Here is a 23,948-nt window from a genome sequence, read left to right on the forward strand (position 1 = left end):
TCCCCAGTTGCTGCTTTAGAGATGTGTCTGAAGAGAGCAAACATCAGACATGCTTCCATTGAACAAGTACTTCAGTTAGAACCAGGTATAAATGCTGAAGTGGTGTCTCAGACTTCACAATACAGTCTGCCAATAACTAACAGGCATACACTCAAAGTTCGGAATTGGTTAAAATAACTTGTTATTTGAGTTCTCTGAAACTGAAATCAAATTCTGATAGAAGCAGTTGTTAAATCAAAATTCAAGTGATAGATTAAAAATCTAAATGAACAGGCACAAATGTTGAGGAAGATAGAATATGAAGCAGTATGTACGTATTGCTATTACCCACTTTTGCCTGTTGGCTGCTTTGCGGCTAACCTCCCGCTTCTTTGCCGATACAAAGTCAATGAATGTTCCTCGAGCTGGGTTTCTTTGCTGAGATTCTTTCGATTCCTTTGCATCTGATTTGGAAAACAATGAATTTACATGCAAACAAAATAAATGATTATGCGTAAGTTCTAACCCAAACTTGTATAAAAAGTACAAAGTTAAAAACAAAATACACCTACAAAATACACAGTCACTGCACTTTACAGTCAAAGTGCTTTGAGACACCCTCCCGATGTGAAAGATGCTATATCAAATGTAAAGATTATTTTATTTTAACATGTTGCAACATTTGCAGCTGAGTTTCCAGGCTAGTATATCTCAGAGTGTGCATGTCTGATATTTCACAACACGTTAAACTATTTCCATAATTAAGAAATACTTTGGAATACCACAATTTTGATCCCATTTAGATCAAATTATGATTTGAGTGTATTAAAAACTAGCTGTACCTGTTGCAGCTACGCTTGTATCTAAAGGATCCAATATGGAATGTAGATTGACACACTGACAGACACACAGACAGACATTTCATCTTTATATATACTCATCTGGGAGGACTCCTGTGGGAGGACCCCTTTTGGGCGGCCTCCTTTTGGGAGGACTCAGTGGGAGGACTCAGTGCTTCAAAAATTAAATTTTGTTGTTGTTGCCGCAGCTTAGCTTCGTCTGGGTTCTTTATTTTGTTCCCACCACTTGGCTACATGCGGGCTCTGTGACACAGGATGTCACAGCACCACGGTCAGCTGGCGTGGCCACCAGGTGTAACTGCAGTGTGTGTGTACATGCGTAGGTGCTCTGTGACACACAATGCCACAGCTCCACTTTAACTCGGCAGCCACCAGGCGTAACTGCAGCGAAAGACGCAAAACTGAAAATATATGAACGATAGGAGATACCCAAAAACAAATATTCCCATATCACTCCCAGTTTCAATACCTTTCCGATGAGGTATAAATCATGTCTCTACATCAATCGGTTATTGAGATCCTTCTTGAAGCGCAGACGGACATTGTCATTTTATTAGTGAAGATAGAAGATACACATATACACACACATTTTCTTGAACGACTGAACTATTTTAGCACAACAAAACTCTGTGATCTATTGGAATACCAATTAGATGGTATCCATAATGTAAGATCTTATAGTACCGCTCTTAGGCTCTTTCTCGCATGTCTGTCCTCCGATTCCAGTATTTCTTTGTATTGTGAAGATCCGTTCATTTTCTGCAGTAATTGCTCTCTGAATTTCTTCAATTTCAGCTCGTTTATATGCTGGAATCTCATCCTCTCGTTGAAGCTCACCATCTTCATCCTCCTCATCTTCATCTTCCTCAAAATCATCAGCATAGTCCTTTGCATAAAAGGAACAAAGAATTAACCAAAATTAACTTTTATCCATTTGTAATTCTCTCCCCCCAACCTCTTCCACAAACGTATATCACAAGATCACTTTGGATGAAGAAGGCTATTGGCCCGTCCAATCTCATCCTTCCAGAATACCTACTCTAACCCCATCCCCCAAATCACAGCATCAAGATTCGTCCTGGCTTCAAACAACTTTCCTGGCAGCCTGTTTGAATTGTTGATACCTTCGGAGTAAAGAAAAACTTCTTGGTAACTGTCCTAAATTTGCCCTTTAAAACTGTACGCGTGGCGAGAACTACGATGAATGACGTGCAGAGCTTGGTGCACATGAGGATTTGCGAGTGCATTTGAAAAGTCAAGGCATGGATATTCAGTTTCATGCTGCCAGATCTGTCTTAGTCTATCCCACCAAACACAATGGTAGTGCCACAGTGGGAATCATTGGGGAGAATCACAACTCATTGGGGAGTGGGTCTGAAAGTGTATTGATCTTACACACTGGAAATAAATCTGAACACTATCTCCATTTTTAAAGTAAATCATCCATGCTGTCCATTCCCCTACAGGCTAGTACAACAGCAAATACCTCAAAGTCATCTTCATATTGTGATGATTCAACAACAGATGGCTTTTCCACAATAATCTCCTCTTTTTCAATCTCCTAGAGAAAGAAACACGTGTTTAAAAACAATACAACGGTCACCTTCTGTGATAACTACATTTCTGAACCAAATCCTTGCACAGGCATTATTGATTTTTACAGACCCACAACATAACAAAGTTCCAAATGTAATATATCTCCCAAATTACCATATCATTAGCCCCAAGAGATTCCAATTATCGATCTACTGCTTTACACCAAAATGCATCAGGAATTACATCATTCAAATATTAAAGTTGTGTTTTAAAAGGGAAACTGTACCCTGGACAACTAATGTGTCAGTTTATTTAGTGACACGACTGCTCAAAGAGTTCTGATCACGTGCTGCTGCACTGTAACACTGTATTATTGCACCAAGAGGAAATGTAATTCCTTCACACAATAGACGTGACACAGCTGACACAGTCCTCACTGTGGACACCTCTGAAGTCCATACCGGTTACAAAACTATACAGAGAATGTTGTTGTTTCTCTTTTAAAAAAAAGGAACATTTTCTCAGGTTTTACATAGTGCACAAGATGGCACAGAGTCGATTTCAAAATTTAAGAATTTACCTTCCTTGTACTTTTGTCTTTCTTGTCCTGTTTCATCTCAGCAGTGAAATAAATGCAATGTTAATAGACGGTTTCCATTGCATTAGCACCATGCTAATATCTGACAATTTTGACTGAGTAAGTATGCAAACTGACCATTTTAGAGGGGAATATCACTCTGGTAGAGAGGAAAAGAAACTATTTAATATAGAACACCCTCTCTCAAAAAGAGTGCTAAAAATTGATAATGACTACAACTCTTTCCAAAAGTGAGCTATTCCCATTTATATCCATCTAAAAGTAACCTGTAGGATTCAAGTCTTCTGGTTGTAAAAGCCCTGCTCTGATAATTTACAGAGCAAGTTCACTCAACCAGCTGTTGAATAGAAAATGCCGTAATTTGCAGTTGTTTGCATATTACTGCCAATACAGAGAATAGGAGAAAATAATAATAATAATAAATAACACTGCATTTGATAGAGCACCTTATACATGTTCGAGATGTCTCAAAGTGCTTCACAGGATATACTCACTCCGTGGCAATGTCCCACAACCAGCCATGGAGTGAATGACCACTTTTTTGGAGGTTGGAAGGACACCGGGAGAAACTCCCTTTTCTTTTTGAATAGAGTTGTGGGATCATTAACATCTATCTGGACAGGCAGATAGGACCTTGGTTTAATAGGACCAGGGCCCTGACCAGAATTTTTTAAATAGTTGGTTTTTGACTGTCACAAAAGAAAGCATTTTTTCAGCCAATTGTAGCACTCCAACTATTCTGATTATTTTGCAAAACAATTTTCTATTTAAAATTGATTTCCAAAATAATATGGGCTAAAACTTACCAATCTAAGCTATATTAGTGTAAGTATATCATGTCTAAATTGGAAAGGGTACGCAAAACAACAGCATTTCTCAACACAGTAAACACTATGTATTTGCGTGATCACAAAAACAACAACAAACAACATATTGCATTCATATAGCGTCTTTCGTTTTGGGATGACGTCCCAAGGCACTGGACAGTCAAGGGTTCGCACCCAAAGTGGGGGTAGGAATCGAGAAGGGTGGGAGCCAAGTAGAATGGGAGTGGGAAGATGACCAAAGGCATGGTAATAGAAGGTCTTGAGACGGGCTTTGAAGACGGCAAGCGATGGGGCAAATGTCTTTAATTTATGAGTTTGTATGTACATTCCTATGGATTAGTTCAAGACTTTTGAAAAATAATGCAGCGTTGGAAGTACTTGCTTGAGACCACTGAATCCATCAAAGTTAGAGTGCAGTACTTTATTATGTATATATTTTTTCCTGATGGTTTATTGTACATTTCGCCCACAACATACAAAGCCAATTTACTTTACAGTATATTCTGTGAAGCGCTTTGAGATGCCTCAATGATGTGATAAGGTGCTATATCAAATACAAGGATTATCATTATTATAATTACTCGACCTCAGGATAAAAATATTTAGGGAGGAAAGTTTGAGTATAATGAAAGTATTTGCCCCACGACCAAATTTCAATGTTGCACTTGAAGGAACTGGCTTCTGAAAGATAATAATAATAATAATAATAATAATAATCCTTGCATTTGATATAGCGCTTTTCACGTCGGGAGGACGTCCCAAAGCGCTTCACAGAACACACTGTAAAGTGAATTGACCGTATATTTGTGGGCGAACGCGGCAGCCAATTGCGCACAGCAATGTCCCACAAACAGTCATGGATTCAAAATGACCAATTTATTGTTGTTTTTTTTTTTTTGGAGGGATTATTATTAGGCGTATGGAGTAAGGAAACTTGCCCAAGGTTTCGCCCTGCCTGGAAACGAACCCAGATCTCTCACTTGCAAAGCGAGTGCTCTAACCACTGAGCTACAGGACTCCAAGATATTGGTATTGCCTAGTCTCTTGCTGTGATTTGCAGTTCATTATCTTGAAAAGGAAGAATATTATTTGTACAAAATTAAAGGTATATGGTCTAAAAAGAAAATGATTTGCAGATGATTTGGAAAAAAAAACTAACCTCATTAGGCTCTGTTTCCCATCCTAGTTTCTCCTTTTCCTTCTCTTTATGTCGTCGCTGTTGATTTTCGTTTCTTTCATTTTGTTTCTGTTTGTCTCTGTGCTCCCGCTCCATGTCACCAGATTCTGCATTTGATTCTTTTGTATCTTTATGCCTTTTGTTCCCATGTCCTTTCTCTCTTTCCTCTTGATGTTTCCCATCTGTTTCTTCACTCGGTGTTTCCTGCACAGGTTTCTTTTCTTTGTATCGCTTTTCTCTATCAGTTCCCCGGGAATCGTGCTCACGCTCCTTATGTTCTCTGTGTCGTCGTTCACGGTTTTCATCTTTCTTTTTCTTTTCTCGACTCTCCTCACTGATCTGTTAAGTAGTAAAAATACTTTTTATAATGTCTTATCACGTCGTTGAGACGTATCAAAGCGCTTCACGGGATAAACTGTAAAATGGATTGACCGTGTATTTTGTGAGTGAAACGCAGCAGCCAGTTGCTCACAGCAATGTCTCACAAGCAACCATGGAGTGAGTGACCAATATTAATTGAGGGATTTGTTGGCCACGGGGAGAAACTTCGGTTTCAGCATTGTAATTACACTTACACTTAGCCATTAATTCTGGCTCGTCAGACCAGAACTACCCCCTCATTAATCCAGCTAGCCGGGGTTTAAGTATATAATCTGCAAAGTGCTTTGCAGTATCCTCCTGATGTGAAAGGCACTAAATCAAAGGTAAGGATTAGGCCAGATCTGCCTGTTCAGGTGACTTTGACGATCCCAAGACACTATTCAAAAAGATGAGGGAGCTTTTATCCTGGTCAACAATCCCCCAGATAAAATGTTGGTCATTCATTTCATAGCTGTTTGGGGACACTGCTTGGTATAAACTGGCTACCATATTCGCCTACAAATATACAGTCACTATCCTTATAGAAAACTCTGTGAAGTCTTTGAGAAGATTCAACATGATAAGGAACTATATATCAAATGCAACAATTACTAAAGATCATTATTTATGAGAGGAAAAGTAAAAAACAATTGCAAAATTTAAAGAAAATAAAGTTGATTCACTCACGTCAGTTCCCTCCTTTGCCTTTTTTTCTCGATGTTTTCTCTCTTTTTCTTCAAATTTGTCAGATTTTGGAGTGTCTCCATTTTCTGAAACATCACAATTGGACAGAAATATTCGATAAGCACCATGTCCTTCCCAGGACATCCAGCTCTAACCCTCTAGAAACCTTTAGTCCTAACTGCTAGATGTAATCACAATAAAATACACAAGTAGTTTACATATGAAAAACAGATAATAATAACCTTTGCGTTTAGTATAGCGCTTGAACGTCGGTAGCACATCTCAAAGTGCATAAGGATTTATTGTGAAGTGAAGTTGTTGGCAAACGCGGCAGCCCAATTGAGCACAGCAATGTCCAAATAGTTATTTTTTTTGGGGGTGATTATTGCCCAACTTGGAAGAAACCAACTTCTCTTTTCAAATAGTGTCATGGGATCTTTAACCTGAACAGACAGGTGCTTTAATGCAGTCGTGGCCAACCAGCAGCACACGTGCTACAAGGTGGCAGCCATGCCCTTAGTAGTGGCCCGCAACACATTTTAAAAATAACTCCAACAGCAACAATTGCTGGATCCTGCGCTGAAGGGACATCATTGCCGCAGCCCCTCACCCGCCAGCTGTACCCCCTCACCCACTGGCCACAACCCCTCACCTGCCAGCCGAACCCCCCTTATCCACTGGCTCCGCTCACCACATCCAGAGCAGCAGCAGCGTGGACGCCAGCACAGAAAGAGTGTGTGTGAGAGTGAAAAAGTGCGTGAAAGAGGGACTGTGTGAAAGAGAAGACAGTGAGTGTGAGAGGAAGAGTGTGTGTTGGAGAGCAAGAGTGTGAGAGACTGAGTGTGTTGTGTGAGAGAAATTGAGTGAGAGAGATAGAAAGAGTCTGAGAGAAAGAGAAAGTTAGTAGAAAGAGAGACAAAGAGAGAGTGAGACCCCTACCCTGCAGGGGCCTCCCCCAAATCTCGCTCACCCCAAATGCCAACAAGGTTAATACTAATACTAATTATAATAATTAACAACATTAATAATAATATTAATAATATCGACTAATAATAGTCAATACTAATCTGTGCAGGTTCAGATCAACCTACACCTGTGAGCAGTCCTCTTCCACCATGAATTTCAGAAAAAATAAATACTGTTCCAAACTAACAGAAGATCACCTTAGTAATCTTCTTCTATAGGGTTGCTCAAAACTGAATCCAAATATTGAAGATATTAAAAACAAAAAAATTCAGAAACCTCATTAGGTGAATTGTATGATATTTTATGGCGAATTGCCTAATAAATGCATCGTTCTTTTCCTGTAATATTTTTCTTTTTAATTTTTTTTATTGGCACCGCGATATGTCTTGTGCTCACACCATGGCAAACCTCAGCAAAAGGTTGGCCATCGCTGGCTTAATGTCTCATCTGAAGCACCTAGAACATGCAAGTTCAACTCCCGATGTGAGCCTTGAATCACAACCTTCTGACTCAGAGGTGAGAGTGCTACCGGTAAGGCAGAGGTTGCAAAGTTGGGGCTACGAGTGGTGGTGTTTTGAATTAATTAGGTTTTATGAATGGTGGAGCTGGGGTGACTGGCAATTAGAGCACTGGAAAAATCAAGTCGGGAAGTGACAAATGCGTGGGTAAGAGTTAGGTGTGTCAGGTGTGAGGTATAATCGGAGGCAGGAAGTGGAGGAAAGCAGTCCTTGTCAGGGACCAGATATGGGGAAGGAAAGACATCTGAGGATCAAGCCTGATTTATGTTTCAAGTGACTGTTCAACTGGTGGAGCAGAAGGAAAGCAGTGAGGCAGGATACAAGGCAGAGCGAGAAATCGAGAATGATTCTTAAAGAAATAGCATCGCAGAAATTACAGTACAGAAAGAGGCAATTCATCCCATCAAGCCAATGACGGAGCTGGGAACTCCACTGAAACAATCTTCTAAATGGTCTCAACACCCATATAAATTCACAAATTCCAGTGAAGACTTGATCATTACACATAGATGACATTTGTAGGTCAGAAGTCACATTTTTCAATTTGAGAGATAATTCGAGGGAGTACTTAAGAACATAATATCAAGCTACGAAATCATGGCTTGAACATGTTCGATCAACAGAATGTTTAATCTGGAATCTATCTTAATTTGCCAGAATTTTCAGGACTCATATTTCTAAGATATTTTGCAATAAATCTTCAAGTTCTCTCCAATGCGTGGAATTCATTGGAGCTGAAAACTGGAACAAGCTCATATTTCAATTCCGCAGCTTGAATTTCAATCACTTGAAAAGAAGGTTTCATCTTGATGTTTCCACAGCATGGGTCAATTCTATTAAGGCGGTATATTTGTTCTGAGAAATTAAATTTATTTCTTGGTATAACTGCACGGTCCGTGGAAGCAGTGATCAGCTCTGGTGCAGATCCCTGATTGTCCAACGCCTTGGGACATCCTCCTGACGTGAAAGGCACTATACAAATATAATTTGTTGTTGTTGTTGTCTTCACCAAGTTTAATTAACTATAGTGGAAGTCCATGGTAAAATCCCTGTCCGTGCTTTGCATTCACTGCGCACGCACGCAGAAAGCCACCTCAAGGCGATATCTTTAAATCAACTAAACATTGAGTAGTAACTTTTTGTTTACTTTTTAAAGGAAATCAATAATAAAGTTAAAGTTATAAATGAAACACATTTGCTATGTGGAATTACAAGAATCTTTTTTATAAGGGCGAGAGAAACATTGATTTTAAAACCACAGAAATGTTATGAGAGATAATCTCTTTGAAAAGCAAACTCTTTATCCAATGATAAATTCAGTAACAAATATTAGCAAAAATCTAACTTTAACTTTACTACATTAAATACAAACATAGCAATTATACCTTCATCTTCTTTTCTGGGTCGATGTTTTGAATGTTTGCCGCCATTCTCATGTTCTCGCTCTTTTTCTCGTTCCCGATGTCGATCCTTTTCTTTTTTCCTAGGTTTTTCTTTTTCCCTGTCTTTCTCAGACTTTTTATCCCTCTCTTTATGTCTGTCTATATGAGCATCTCTCTCTCCATCTTCATCAAAAACTCTTGGGTTTGGATCACTTTCTTGGCTCCTAACCTTATCTTTTGTCTCTCTCTTTCTCTATCTCTGATCTTATCCTTGTCTCGATCTCTTTCTTTAATTTGGTCCTTTTCACTGTCTCTGTCCCCATGTCGCTCTCTGTCCCTATCTTTTTTAGGCTCTCTGTCCCTTTCTCTTTTTGGATCCTCCTCTTGGTTTCTATCCCTGTCTTTATGTTTCTCCCGGTCCTTGTCTTTGTCCCTCACTCTGTCTTTATGATAGTCCTTTTCCTTTTCCTTGGGTCGACGCTCCCTAGATTCAGAGACACCACTCGCTTCCTCAACTTTACTCTTTCTCCTTTCTCTGCTCTTTGCATCAGCTTCTTCTGCATGATCTCCCTGAGCTGCCTGAAAACATAGAAAACAAAAGTAGCTTTTTCATTTCTATACTTCAGCCAAACTGATTTCACTTTTACATAGATATTTAGGTTTGGTTGTGATGCCTTCACTCTCTCCCACCTTCCTATCTCTATAATCTTCTCCTACCCCACTCCTCTCCATGCCTGCTTAACTAACTTGGGCTTCCTGTTTGTCCCTCATGCCACCAGTTGGGGCCGAGCCTCCAACTACTATATCCCTTAACATACTGAACTCCCTCCCTACACCTTTAGTTCACCTTTAAATCTGTCTTTAAATACCACCTAAAAACTTAACTCTTCAACGGTACCTATCGTCCCTTTCCCCCTTCTCCCTTGCTCAGCACTCAACCCGGTCATTATGACGAGCTTAGAGACATAATACTATGTGAAGGGCACTACATAAATGCAAGTTGTTGTTGCTGCTACATCATCACCCACCCTCCCATTCAAATGGCCTTACTCATCGGTGTCAAATAGGAATAAATAAGTATTTTATTGAACTATCCTACACACCTTTCAGTTAGGATGTAATAAGCAAATAAGGTACGGAAAACAGGCCTTTGAAGCACGTCTGTTCTACAACCATGGGTTCCCACCCACCCTATATCCTGGGGGAACGTATTGTAGAGATCCTCCCAGAATCTCAAAATAATGAAGCAAATGCATGGTGCAACACTGGCCTCTTTTTGACTTGAATAGTGCCCCATAACTGGGGAACGTCATCGAATACTTCTCTTGCTCTCCTGACAAAATACAAGCGAAGGGTCATCATCTGATTTGTGATCCTTACCTCACCTCCAGCCTCCATACTTCCTTGTTCAGTCACAATCTTGCCTGCTTCTCCCTATTTCAAAATCAACACTACTAAGGTTACTGCTTCTCTGATTCAAAGATTTTAAACACAGTAAGTGTGGGGAGGAGAAAGATAATCTTGCATGTGCTTATCTTCCTCCCTACACCATATGGTGATTAAAATCAAGACTAATCATACTTTCTCCTACTCTTAACTCATTCTTTCCCCAGAACTCAAGACTGTAGAACTCCCAGTCGTCCCTGCTTTGTACAATCTATATACTTTTTTTTAAAAAAAAACATATTTTCTTGATTTATTTGGTTTCTATTCTACTCTTTTTAAGCATTGGTAATGTCCTGACTGAATTTACCCCTCCCCAGCCCACAGGTCAATTGAAGTTTCTTAAATACTACACCAAGAATTTTAATATAAACTGAAAAATCAGACATGCAGATTTCTGATGTATATGAGTTAGTACTACTATCTGGTACCCCAATTGAGTTTTATTTATAGAATGAGACATAATCAATTTAGTCCATGGGGAACCTACAATCATACATATCATGGAGTCCTGTAGCTTGATGGTTAGAGCACTCACCTCGCGAGAAACCTGGGTTCAATTGCTGGCAGCGCGAAATGTTGGGCAAAGTTTCCTTACTCCACACGCCTGTTTACTTAGCAGTAAGTAGGAACCCGATAGTTAGTCAATTGGCAGATCGCTTTTCCAGGGGTAATAATTCGTTAAATACATTTTTAAAAACAATTTGGTCACTCAATCCACGACTGTTTGTGGGACACTGCTGTGTGCAATTGGCTGCTACGTTTTGCCCACAAAATATACAGTCAATTCACTTTACAGTATATTCTGTGAAGCGCTTTGAGCCGTCTCAAAGACGTGATAAGATGCTATATTAAATGCAAGGATTATTATTATTAGTCACAGAAACTGGTATCATGTAGCAATTGTTGATTTCAGTGGGAAAACAGGCTGTCCGTGCCACACAGACACAGCAAATACATATTAAATGTTATTTCATTACCTCTAGAGGCTGGATTCAGAATGCTTTTGTTTCTTTCTATTGGCTGAGATGAGTAGAAACCGAATAAATTAGTCTCAACCTAGTTCTCAGCTAACATGGCCCACAGCATAAAAGAGTCAATGACTTGACACAATATTGACAATAACACTCCGAGAGAACTCAAGTGAATGGTGAAGCGCAAATAAATGCAGCACAGGTTATGACATGTACAATGGCAATCAGTGAGTCTCAAGTCAACTGCATTTCACAACAGGCGCACGTGAACACTAACTCTTAAGTATGGCAATGGACTTCTGCAAAGCAGACCAAAGTAAAGAGAATATGCCATACATTTCATACTATCTGTAGCCCACCAGTAACTTGTATAGCACTCAACATTACAGGCATAGTTCACACTACTAAAGTTCATTAAATCAACAGTGCAATAAGCATTCATTTCTAATTGCACCATTTGTGCCTATATCTAAACTAAAAAATAAATCTGTCTTAAATGTACGCTTACAATTCACCTCCGACAATCCATTATTCCAGATTAATCTTTTGTTTTCAGAAAGAACACACTATTCTAACCTCACAACTTATTCTACATTCATACAGTGTTGTGAGTCTGGTCCATGATCAACTTGAGACATATCTGTGAAGCAACTAGTAATGATATGCCTTCTCTTCCTCCCCTTCCTGTCTCATCCTTCTGTTATGACTGCTCAATGACTGCACCAGATTTTATAATCAATAATTACTTTAAGATGCCTCAGCAACTCTTCTGATTTCCAAGTGTCTTCTTTGGTTTTCCGCTGAAAGAAAAGTAAAAACAGAAGTAGTTATTAAAAATTGTTGTGGAATGTTTAAAAATGTATTTACAGACACAAATGCTACTCATTAAATCTTTCTATATTAACTTGCATGAAGAAACTATTGGAAAAGCAATGTACGATTATTTAAGGAATTATTACCCCTGGAAAATTGGAAAAGCGATCTGCCAATCGACTAACTATCGGGTTCCTACTTACTGCTAGATTTATTTACTAAATTCTGCACAATGTTGAAAGAAACAAAATGAAAATACTGTATTTTCAGCAAAAAACATTACTATGTTTTTTAAAAATCATAATAATGTTTTTGATTGAGAGTGTTGACATGACATGAATCATTGAAATTATGTAAAAAGAACAATTCAAAGGAAAATATATGAACACTTGGTGACTTGTAACAGTTACAATAATTATTGCTAACTTATTTTATCGTTCATTCTCCAACCAGATGCTGCTATTGCTACATAATATTGATGGGGGAAACAGAGAGTGGCCCTCCTTACCCCATTGTTTCATTTCTCAGTAAACTCAACCTTCTAATGAATTTGGGGTGAAAAGTCGTAGTCCAAGCAAAACTCCTGATAACTTATCCCTCCAAGAAAAAAGAGCCCATGGACGAGTAATCCGGAGTGACGAGTTAGACATATGTATCAATGCACAAACAAATCTGGACGGGATATTGACAGTATGATGACTTAAGTGGTGCTGACAGTTAAACCAGGGATGAGTTATTAGTTTACTGTATGGAAAGCAATATGCTCTGCCTCCATGTGTGACAAACCCCTATTATATAGAATATTCCATTCTTTGTTAATTCTATCAGTCATAAATCATTGTGGTACTGTGTTTGTAACACAAGGCACAAAGTTGTTCTGTTTCCAGCAGTTATAGAGATATGAAGCCGGATTTAAACATTTCTGTCCAAGCCACATCAAATTGGGCCAAAACACCATCTGATTTTGACATTTGGTATTTATAATTGATAGGGTGTCAGCCTAGCTTAGTTAATAACACTCTCACCGCCGAATCAGAAGGCTGTGGGTTAAAGTCCCACATCAAGAATTGGAGGTATCATCCTTTGGATGAGACATTAAACCAAGATCCCACGGTATTGTTCAAAAACAGAGGGAGTTAGTTTGTCTTTGCTAACAATCCCCCAGATGCAGTTGTTCATTCATTTCTTGGCTGTTTGTGGGACTTTGCCATGCGCAGATTGGCGACTGCTTTTGCCTGCAAATACAGACAAAAGCTGGCAACCAATTTGTGCATAACAAATAGCCGTATGGCAGTCATATGCAACTATTTGCACCAGCAAAATCCCACAAAACTGCCAGGTGGCTATCAACTAATGTGGAAAATTGTTAGCCAAGGCTCTCCCTTGTACTCTCAAATAGAAAATTGAGAAGAATGTATTCCAGTCTCAAACGATTCAGATGGTGCATCATCACAATCACAAGTTTTGCCGACAAAATATACAATCAATTCGCTTTACAGTATATTCTGGGAAGCGCTTTGAGACGTCTCAACGATGTGATAAAGCACTATATTAAATGCAAGGATTATTATTATCAATCTTATCGTGGAGTCCTGTAGCTCAGTGGTTAGAGCACTCGCTTTGCAAGTGAGAGACCTGAGTTCAATTCCAGGCAGAGGGCGAAACCTTGGGCAAGTTTCCTTACTCCACACAGAGCCTAATAATAATCCCTCCAAAACCAAAAACAATAATAAATCGGTCATTTTAAATCCACGACTGTTTGTGGGACATTGCTGTGCGCAATCGTCTGCCGCGTTCGCCCACAAATATACAGTCACTTCACTTTACAGTGTGTTCTGTGAAGCGCTTTGGGACGTCTAAGAAGACGTGAAAAGCGCTGTATCAAATGCAACGATTACTATTATTAATGCACATCTCCCCCTCTCCCTTAATAACAATCCTTGCGTTTAATATAGCGCCTTATCGCGCGGTTGAGACGTTTCAAAGCGCTTCGCAGAATATACTGAAAAGTGTGGACGAGACGCAGCACAAACTGCACCCACACAGAAGCCGCGGGGGATTGAGTGACCGAATCATCATTATTATTTTTTTTGAAGGGATCGTTTGCTCCCGAGAAAGCGATCCGCCGATCGACTAAAAAAAAAACCACACGGGTTCCCACTTACTGCCGAGTCACCAGAGGTGGTCAGGTGCGGAGTGAGGAAACATTGCCTGATGATGCCTTGGGCCCTCGGCCCGGGCGGGAATCGAACCCCCGGGGTCCTGCCACGGGATGTACCCCTCCTCTTCCCAAGCTCGCAGCCCGGGTGAGGAGGACAACCCCCAACCCCAACCCCACCCCCGATCGGCGCCAGTCTCCCCGCATCGCCCCATTCCCCAATTCCAGGCTTCCATTCCTCCCCCGGGGCCTCTGTCACCCTTTACACGAGACTTATTCGGACCCCAACGGCGTTGACCGGGAGGAAACAACAACAACCAGACAGACAGACAGACAGCTCCTCGGCTTTCACCCGTTACCTTGGTGGAGCGCATGCTGCGGGCGCCACCGCCGCCGTTGCTATGTTCCGCGGACTCCTGGTTACCAGGCAGCCGCCGCCGCCATCTTGATGCGATTCCCCGCCTGAGGCTGTGGAAAGCGCGCATGCGCCCAGCGCCACCGGGCGACTGCGTCAGGTCGTCCCGGCAACGACGCCAACGAGCTCGCCGCGTGAACGTCATCACGCTCCCCCCCCCCACTACCCCACTCCCCCCCACCATCACCCCCATCTTTTTGCGTTCCTTCGTAAAAAACAATACGTCTCAAAGCGCTTCGCAGAACGTGCTGCGAAGCGATGGGACGTGAACCGACCGACCGCGTGTTCTCGTGGGCGAAACGCGGCGGCCGACGGCGCACCGCAGCGTCCCCCGCAAACAGTCAGTCGTGGATTGAAGCGACCAATTTATTTGGTTTTTTTTTGGGAAGGAATTATTACGCTCCCAGAAAAGCGATCCGCCAATCGACTAACAAGCGGGGTTCCTACTTGCTGCTGGGTAACCAGAGGCGACTTGCCCAACATTTCATTTGGCCCTGCCCGAGGATCAAACCCAGGTCCCTCGCTTGCGAGGCGAGCGCTCTGACCGCTGCGCTGCAGGACTCCCACTCCTCTTATTCAACAGATCTGATGTATCACGTTAAAAGATTTCCTTCATTTTAATGTTTGCCTTGAACGATGTGCTATTTTAAGTGCCCAAGCCATTTTTTTTTTCAAGAATGCAAAAGTGGTTGTATTTCTTAAACTGGCTGCATTTCTACTTCCGATATCATTAATCGTAGTTACCATGGCAATCAAAATTCGCAATGCGTCCATCTGTCAGTGTTCCTTGGTCTCTATTAATAATAATAATAATAATAATAATAATCCTTGCATTTGATATAGCGCTTTTCATATCTTCTAGACGTCTCAAAGCACTTCACAGAATATACTATAGAGTGAATTGACTGTATATTTGTGGGCGAATGCAGCAGCCAATTGCGCACAGCAATGTCCCACAAACAGTCGTAGATTGAAAATGACCAATTTATTATTGTTTTGTTTTGGAGGGATTATTATTAGGTGTGTGGAGTTAGGAAACTTGCCCAAGGTTTCGCCCTCTGCCTGGAACTGAACTCAGGTCTCTCACTTCCAAAGCGAGTGCTCTAACCACTGAGCTACAATGAACAGCAGGATATTCATTTTCAGAGCTGTGCACAGTAGGGATTGTAAGCAATAACTATTCTTACTGGTTTGGAAATATCACTGATGATGGTGAGAACTAAAGTGAAGAATAATAATAATAACAACCCTAATAATAATAATCCTTGCATTTGATATAGCGCTTTTCAGGTCGGGAGGACGTCCCAAAGCGCTTCACAGAATATACTGTAAAGTGAATTGACACTATATTTTGTGGGCGAAGGTATATTTTGTCTTTGAAGAAATCAAATCTAAATCAGTGAGGCTGACTCATTTCATTTTCAATTTTCATTTTTAATATAACTTTAAAATGAGATACAGAGTCACAACACTTTACAGGAAATACTGCAAAGCCTAGTCACTCAATCGCAAATGTTTGTGGGATACTGCTGTGCGCAATTGGCCTCCACAATTATAGGGTCAATCATTCTACAGTATATTCTGTGAAATCATTCAAAACTCTGCCGCCCGCATTCCCATCCGCATGAAACTCCGCTCCCCGACCACCCCAGTCCTCGCCAGACTGCACTAGCTGCCTATCCCGGAGAGGATCGATTTCAAGATCCTCACCCTTGTATTCAAGCCCCTGCACTCCTCTGCACCCCCCTACCTTTCTGACCTCCTCCCTCTTCAAAACAGTGCCCGTTGCCTCCATTCCTCCAGGTCTGGCCTCCTCCTTGTCCCCCGAGTCCTCCGCTCCACCCTCGGCAGCCGTGCCTTCAGCCACTATGCCCCGAGGCTCTGGAACTGCCTTCCTGACTCCCTTAGTCTCGCTCCCTCCCTTTCTATTATCAGGTCTCTGCTGAAGACCTTTCTTTTCGACCGCACCTTTGGTCACCTTCCCCCCCCCTCCCCCTGGCTCGGTCCTGGGATCCGTTACTGTGAAGCGCTCTGAGACGCCGTCCGGCGTGGAGGGCGCTATATAAATCCAAGTTGTTGTTGTTGTTGAAGGGCTGTGAAGAGACATCTTGAAGGCATGATAAGGCACTATATCAAATGCATGGATTATTATGATTATTATTTTCCCCCATTTTTTACATTTTTTTTCACACTCCATTCTTTGTGTGTTTTTTCTCAGCAATTAATTTTTCGTTTTTTGGGGGTATTTTTTCACAGCGTATTTTCGCATTTGTCTCAGTTTTTTTTTGCATCTTTCCTTTTAAAACAATTTTAGCGAAAGAGAGATTGAGAGGGAGAAAGAGCGTGTGAGTGTGAGGAAGAACGTGAGAGAAAGTGTGAGAGAGTGAGTGTGTATGAAAGAATATGAGAGCACAAAACTGCGTACCCTAATCACTCCACTCCAGTCCTTGCCAATCTCCACTGGTTCCCAATTACCAAACAGATCAATTTCAAGCTCCTCTCACTCTGCCTCTCTGTGTCTCTCTCTTCCTCTCATCTCTTTTTTTCTCCTCTCTCTGTATAAATATTTCTTACTCTCCCTCTTTCTCCGCTTTTTCCTCCTACCTCTTCTTCCCGCTTCTCGCTCCATCCTCTCTCTATATATTTCTTCCTCTCTGCTCTCTCTTTTCCTTCTCCTCTCGTTCAGCTCATCTTTCATCTAAGTATATCTCTTGCTCTTTCTCCTCCTCCTCCTTTTTTTTTTCCTATTTTTCCTCCTCTTTTTCTCCTCCTTCCTTTCTCTCCTCTATTCCACACTCTCCCTCACTCTTCCTCTCTTTTTGTTTTGCTTAACCGGGTGACTGAAACATGCGGCGACCCGTCGTCACGCTCAAGAACCTCCAAACCAAACAGATCCGTGTGCAGCCCACCTACACATGGAAATTCCCATTGCAGATCGTTTGGAAGTCGCACTCTCACTTTCCCTGGAGGGACGCATCACGCTTACCTCATTCCGGAGAGCATCAGGTACAGGATGCTTAAGAGCCGAGGCTTGCTGAGCTCAGAGTGTGTGCGTTGGGGTGACTGCTGGAGTCTAACCAGCTAAAACCACGCAGCTCGCCATCGAGAGCGCTGTCCTGGCAATCTTTCCCACTGCTTCTCCAGCTGGGACCACCCAACCCATTTGAGGCTTTGGCTTGCGGGGTTAACGGGAGCTGAGCGGATTGACTCCCTGCCGCCAGCGATTGGTCTGCCCTTCCGGTTCCTGCCGGTGAGCCAAGCCGGGCTGTGCTGTTAGCGGATACTGCGGACCCGCCTGCCTCAGGTGCCCAATGACTGGAGACCGTCACCGAGGGCCGGCTGAGTCCCGACCCAACTGTCCAGCGCCTCGCGACGTCCTCCCGACGTGAAGGGCGCTCTACAAATGCAAACTTGTTGTTGTTGTTGTTGTTGACAGTCCGTTGCCAAACATGTCACCTTGGAGCCGGTTCAGCTTCAGGGAGAACCCGCTTACACCCCACCCCAGGATAATAATAATAATAATAATAATAATAATAATAAAATAAAAAAGTAATAATAATCCTTGCATTTGATGTAGCGCCTCATTCAGTTGCTGAGTCGTCTCGAAGCGCTTCACAGAATATACTGCGAAGTGTAGCGACTGCGTATTTTGTGGGCGAAACGCCACAGCCAATTGGGGGGGGGGTGGCGGCGGGGCGGAGGGGGGGGGGTGGCGGGGCGGGGGGGGTGGGGTGTGGGCGAGAGCTCCACATTGTCAGAGACACCGTCCTTCGGGTGAGACCATAAAATCTCACTCCCCGTCCGTGCCCCGTTCGGGGCGGACATTAAAGATCTCGCTCAGCGTTGTCGGTGATGGGGGGGGGGGAGCGGTGTGGGGGGTGGGGGGGGGTGTCTTGGGCTGATAATCTGCCACTTATCTCTCTCCCACTCACCCCTCTCCTCTCTCCCTTTCTCATTACCCCACTCCCCCCCCCTCCCCTCACTCCCTCCCCCATCTCCCTCACTCTCTCTCTCTCTCTCCTCCCACTGGTTCTCTCTCCTGATACTGTCTCTCTCTCTCTCTCTCTCTCTCACTATCTCTCCCTCTCACTATCTTTCTCTCCTTCAAACCGTCTCTCACTATCTTTCTCTCCCTCACCCTGTCTCGTTCTCTCTCTCTCTCCCTCTCTCCTCTCTCACAATCTCTCTCTCTCTCCTCTCTCACAATCTCTCTCTCTCTCCCCTCTGACACACTCTCTCTCTCTCTCTCCCCTCTCACTCTCTCTCTCTCTCTCTCTCACAGGTGACGGTTTAAACTGTTGGTCGAAGAGGGGGAGAAAAAGCGCGGGAAAAGCGCCAACCGTCGCTCGCTCTCTCCTCGCGCTCCCTGTCCTGTCCTGTCCTGGTGCTGCCGTGTTCCTGCCCTCCCCAGAGCCGTGACTGCTCCCCCCCTCACACTCTCCCTCACACTCCCCTCACACTCTCCCTCACACTCCCCCCCCCCCCTCACACTCTCCTCACACTCCCCTCCCCCCCTCACACTCTCCCTCACACTCCCCTCCCTCCCTCACACTCCCCTCACACTCTCCCTCACACTCCCCTCCCTCCCTCACACTCTCCCTCACACTCCCCTCACACTCTCCTCACACTCCTCCTCCCTCACACTCTCCCTCACACTCCCTCCCTCCCTCACACTCTCCCTCACACTCTCTCCCCCCTCACACTCTCCCTCACACTCACCCTCTCTCCCTCACACTCTCCCTCACACTCCCCTCCCTCCCTCACACTCTCCCCCACACTCCCCTCCCTCCCTCACACTCCCCTCCTCCCTCCCACTCTCCTCCCACTCCCCTCACACTCTCCCTCACACTCACCCTCTCCCTCACACTCTCCCTCACACTCTCCCTCACACTCTCTCCCTCACACTCACACACTCTCCCTCACACTCCCCTCTCCCTCACACTCTCCCTCACACTCCCCTCCCTCCCACTCTCCCTCACACTCCCCTCCCCCCCTCACCACTCCTCCTCACACTCCCCTCCCCCCTCACACTCTCCCTCACACTCCCTCCCTCCCTCACACTCTCCCTCACACTCCCCTCCCCCCCTCACACTCTCCCTCACACTCCCTCCCTCCCCTCACACTCTCCCTCACACTCCCTCCCCCCCTCACACTCTCCCTCACACTCCCCTCACACTCCCTCCCCCCTCACACTCTCCTCACACTCCCCTCCCTCCCTCACACTCCCTCCCCCCCCTCACACTCCCCTCCCTCCCTCACACTCTCCCTCACACTCCGCTCCCTCCCTCACACTCCCTCTCCCCCCTCATACTCCCTCCCTCCCTCACACTCCCCTCCCTGTGTGTGAACTCAGTGAGTGTGAACTCCATCTCACACTTCCCTCCCTCACACTCCCTCTCCCCCCTCACACTCCCCTCCCTCCCTCACACTCTCCCTCACACTCCCCTCCCTCCCTCACACTCCATCTCACACTTCCCTCCCTCACACTCCCTCTCCCCCTTCACACTCCCCTCCCTCACACTCCATCTCCCCCTCACACTCCCCTCCCTCCCTCATACTCCATCTCCCCCCTCACACCCTCCCTCATACTCCATCTCCCCCTCACACCTTCCCTCACACTCCATCTCCCCCCTCACACTCCCCTCCCTCCCTCACACTCCCTCCCTCCCTCCCTCACACTCCATCTCCCTCCCTCCCTCACACTCTCCCTCCCTTACACTCCATCTCCCCCTCACATTCCACCACCCTCCCCCTCCCCACACTCATTCCTTCCCCCACCCCCACTCCCTCCCTCCCCCACACTCCCTCCCCCCCCACACTCCTCCCTCCCTCCCCCACACTCCCCCCCCTCCCCCCACACTCCCCCCCCCCCCACACTTGCCCCCCCGCTGTCTCCAGATGCTTTGCCAACCAAGATGACGACTCGGCGCTAAGGACCGTACATCTTCCTAAGAGAGAGAGGGAGGGAGGGAAAGGAAGTGCTGTTTCTCGTCACTGCCCTGTTGGTGGGGGGGGAGTGGGGATAGTGGGCGGGGGGAGGGCAAGAGATGCCAAAAGGACAGTCATTGCCCCCCACTTGCCCCACCCAGCTCGGGGGGGCGATAGACCCCACTTCGCCCGCCGCCCGGTTACACCATTGCGCCCAGCACGGGAAGGTGAGCGGCTTGGCTGGAGCCTTGGCCAAAGGTAAGGGAGGTCATGGGGTTCGAGACTCTCCCCTATCTCCCCCTCCTCTCCCAAACCCCGCCACCACCCAGCCCCTTGTCCGGGGTCTTTGCGCTCACGGAGAGGGAAGAGGGGCTGCGAAGCAGAGGGGGAGAGACAACGATTGAACAATGGGCAAAATGGAGGGTAGAGACATGGAGAGGGCGAGATGGAACGGAGAGACTGATAGAGGGGGCGAGTCAGAGGGGTAGAGGCTGATGGAGAGAGGGCGCGATGGAGGTGGAGACTAATAAGAGACGGGGCGAGATGGAGGGTAGAGGCTGCTGGAGGAGACGGAGGGGTGGAGGCGTTGAAGAGAGGGTGTGATGGAGGGCCGATGGAGAGGTGGGAGCGTGAGACGGAGGATAAGAGAGTAATGGAGAGCGCGTGAGATGGAGCTTTAACCATTTTCTGTCTCAGGTGCAGAAATTGATGCTTTGAACAGCCTTGGACAGACGCCTCTGTACGTGGCCTCTCTCCTCCGTCAATCAAAGACCGTCTCAGCTCTACTGAAGAACGGCGCTAATCCCAACTAGTAGGTATTTTCGGGACGAGAGAAGTCGGGATTGTTCTCCTCAGAGCAGAGAAGGTTTAAGGGGAAATGTAATAGAAAGATGTTCAAAATTCTGAGGGGTTCTGAGTAGAGAGAGGAGATAGGGGGGGAAACTGTTTCCACTGGCAAGTGGGTCAGTAACCAGGAACATAGATGAAGATGATTGGCAAAAGAACCAAGAGGGGAGATGAGGAGAATTTTTTTTTTACATGTCGGGCTTTGATTAGGTCGCACGCTGGACAAGCAGTGGGAAAGCTTGCCGGACAGCGCTCTGAATAGCAAGCCGTGCGTTTTTAGCTGGTTAGATACCGGCAATTACCCCACCGCGCACTCTGGGGTCCCCCGAGCCTTGAATACACCCAGAATTAGGTAAACAAGATGCGTCCGTCCCTCCGGGGAGAGAGCGCGCATTCCATTCCAACAATCTCTGTAATTTCCACGCGTAGGTTGGATGCATGGAAATCTTAGTTTGGTTTGGATACTCTTAAACATAGTGATGAGTTTCTGCATGTATTGGATGCCCAGCTGACCCCGCCACCCCCCCCAAAAAAAAAAATTGTGGGACATGTTTTGCCCCCAAAATACAGTTACTACACTTTACAATGTATTCTGGTTAAGGGTTTTGAGCCCTTTCAACGACTTGATGAGGTGCTGTCTTAAATGCAAGGATTATTATCATAATAATACTTTCATTTGATATATCGCCTTATCACGTTTTCGAGATATCTCAAAGTGCTTCACAGAATACACTGTAAAGAGAATTGACGGTATATTTTGTGGGTGAAATGCGGCAGCCCAATTGCGCACAGCAGTGTCCCACAAACGGTCTTGGATTGAGTGAACAAATTATTTGTTTTAAAATTATTATTAGGACACCCATGCCCCGCTGTGGTTAGATCACGCCTGAGTGTGTGTAACCGTGTGTGTGAGTGACTGATAGTGTAGGTCTGTGTGTGACTGTATCTGTGTGTGAGTGACTGTGTGCGTGTGAGTGACTGTGTGCATGCGTGAGTGACTGTGAGTGACTGTGTGCGTGTGTGAGTGACTGCGTGTGAGTGACTGTGCGTGTGTGTTATTGTGCGTGTGAGGGACTGCGGGTCCGTGTGAGTGACTGTGCATGTGTGAGTGACTTTGCGTGTGTGACTGACTGCGTGTGAGTGACTGCGGGTCCATGTGAGTGACTGTGCATGTGTGAGTGACTTTGCTTGTGTGAGTGACTGTGTGAGTGACTGTGCGTATGTGAGTGATTGTGTGACTGTATCTGCAGGAGAGGGAGGATGCCTGACTGACTGACCTCTCTTGTCCCTCAGTCGCTGTGATGACCGCAGTACTCCAGTCCACGCAGCCTGCTTCTCAGGCCGGCCTGAGCTGCTGTGTAAGTTACTGCAGGCTGGCGGGGACCTGCGGTTGCACGACGCGGAGGGCAGGACACCGGGGCGGTGGGCACAGGCTGCCGGCACCACCCATAACACACAGGTAAATTCCACTGTCCACAAGCTCACCCGCACTAAACTCTGTACCCCCAATACACCAGTTCTCGCCAGGCTCCACTGGCTCCCTGTCACACAAACTAAACTCTATACCCCCAGTCAGGCTCCACTGGCTCCTTATCACCGAACGGATCGATTTCAAGATCCTTACACTTGTTTTCAAATCCCTTCTTGCCCTAGCACCTCCCTATCTCTACGACCTGCTTTCTGTCCAACCTACTACCCGCTCCCTCCGCTCAATTGGTACGGACTCCTGCTTGTCCCCAGGGCAATTGGCTGCAGCGTTCCACCCACAAAATAGACTGTCACTACACTTTACAGTAGAAACAGGAATAGGCCATTTAGCCCCTCGAGCCTGTTCTGCCATTCTATAAGATCATGGCTTTTGTTTCGTCCACAAAATAGAGAGTCAATTCACTTTACCATATATTCTGTGAAGCACTTTGAGATGTCTCGAAGACGTTATAAATGCAAGGATTATTATGGCTGATCTGTACCTCAAAGTACAATTGCCTGCCTTTGTCCTGTATCCCTTAATCCCTGACCTAACAAATATCTATCCACTTAGTATTGAAGATGTGAATGTTTCCAGCGTCTACAGCCTTGTGGAGAGAGAGTGTTCCAGATTTCCCCTACCCTTTGGGTGAAAGAAGGCCTCCTAATTTCACTCCTAAATGGCCAAGCTCTAATTTTTAAAACTATGCATCTTGTTCTGGATTCCCCCACCAGAGGAAATAGTTTATATGTACGTACCCTATTGAATCCCTTTTATTATTTTGAAAACCTCAATCGGATCACCCGTCAACCTTCTAAACTCAAAGGAATAGAGACCAGGTTCATGCAACCTGTCCTCATAATTTAACCCTTTAAGTCCTCAACAGCACGATAAGACGCTGTGTGTCAAATAATAACACAATAAAAGTAAATCTCACAGATGCTGGAGTTCCTGTGCCGTTTCCAGTTATGGGTGTCACTGATATCCCGCTGGCAGTGACCCCGGACACTGGCCCC

At 44.9% G+C, this 23,948-nt stretch overlaps 1 protein-coding gene across 1 annotated transcript in view; it reads right to left on the bottom strand.

Annotated features, from left to right (window-relative positions):
* The window catches only part of dync2i1 (dynein 2 intermediate chain 1), a 38,823-nt gene extending 23,983 nt beyond the window's left edge, over positions 1–14,840 (bottom strand). Inside the window, exons 1-10 of the mRNA XM_042331906.1 lie at positions 14,635–14,840; positions 12,051–12,104; positions 10,268–10,321; positions 9,117–9,466; positions 8,891–9,060; positions 6,025–6,107; positions 4,960–5,316; positions 2,326–2,400; positions 1,524–1,725; positions 332–443 (exon numbers count right to left, since the gene is read on the bottom strand). Of these exons, the coding sequence (XP_042187840.1) occupies positions 332–443; positions 1,524–1,725; positions 2,326–2,400; positions 4,960–5,316; positions 6,025–6,107; positions 8,891–9,060; positions 9,117–9,466; positions 10,268–10,321; positions 12,051–12,104; positions 14,635–14,835 (1,658 nt within the window). The 5' untranslated portion in view covers positions 14,836–14,840. The remainder of the gene's footprint in view (positions 1–331; positions 444–1,523; positions 1,726–2,325; positions 2,401–4,959; positions 5,317–6,024; positions 6,108–8,890; positions 9,061–9,116; positions 9,467–10,267; positions 10,322–12,050; positions 12,105–14,634) is intronic.
* Positions 14,841–23,948: the final 9,108 nt, after the last annotated feature.

Source organism: Callorhinchus milii, unplaced genomic scaffold (assembly GCF_018977255.1).
Source record: "Callorhinchus milii isolate IMCB2004 unplaced genomic scaffold, IMCB_Cmil_1.0 Scaffold2, whole genome shotgun sequence".
NCBI classification, from domain to species: domain Eukaryota; kingdom Metazoa; phylum Chordata; class Chondrichthyes; order Chimaeriformes; family Callorhinchidae; genus Callorhinchus; species Callorhinchus milii.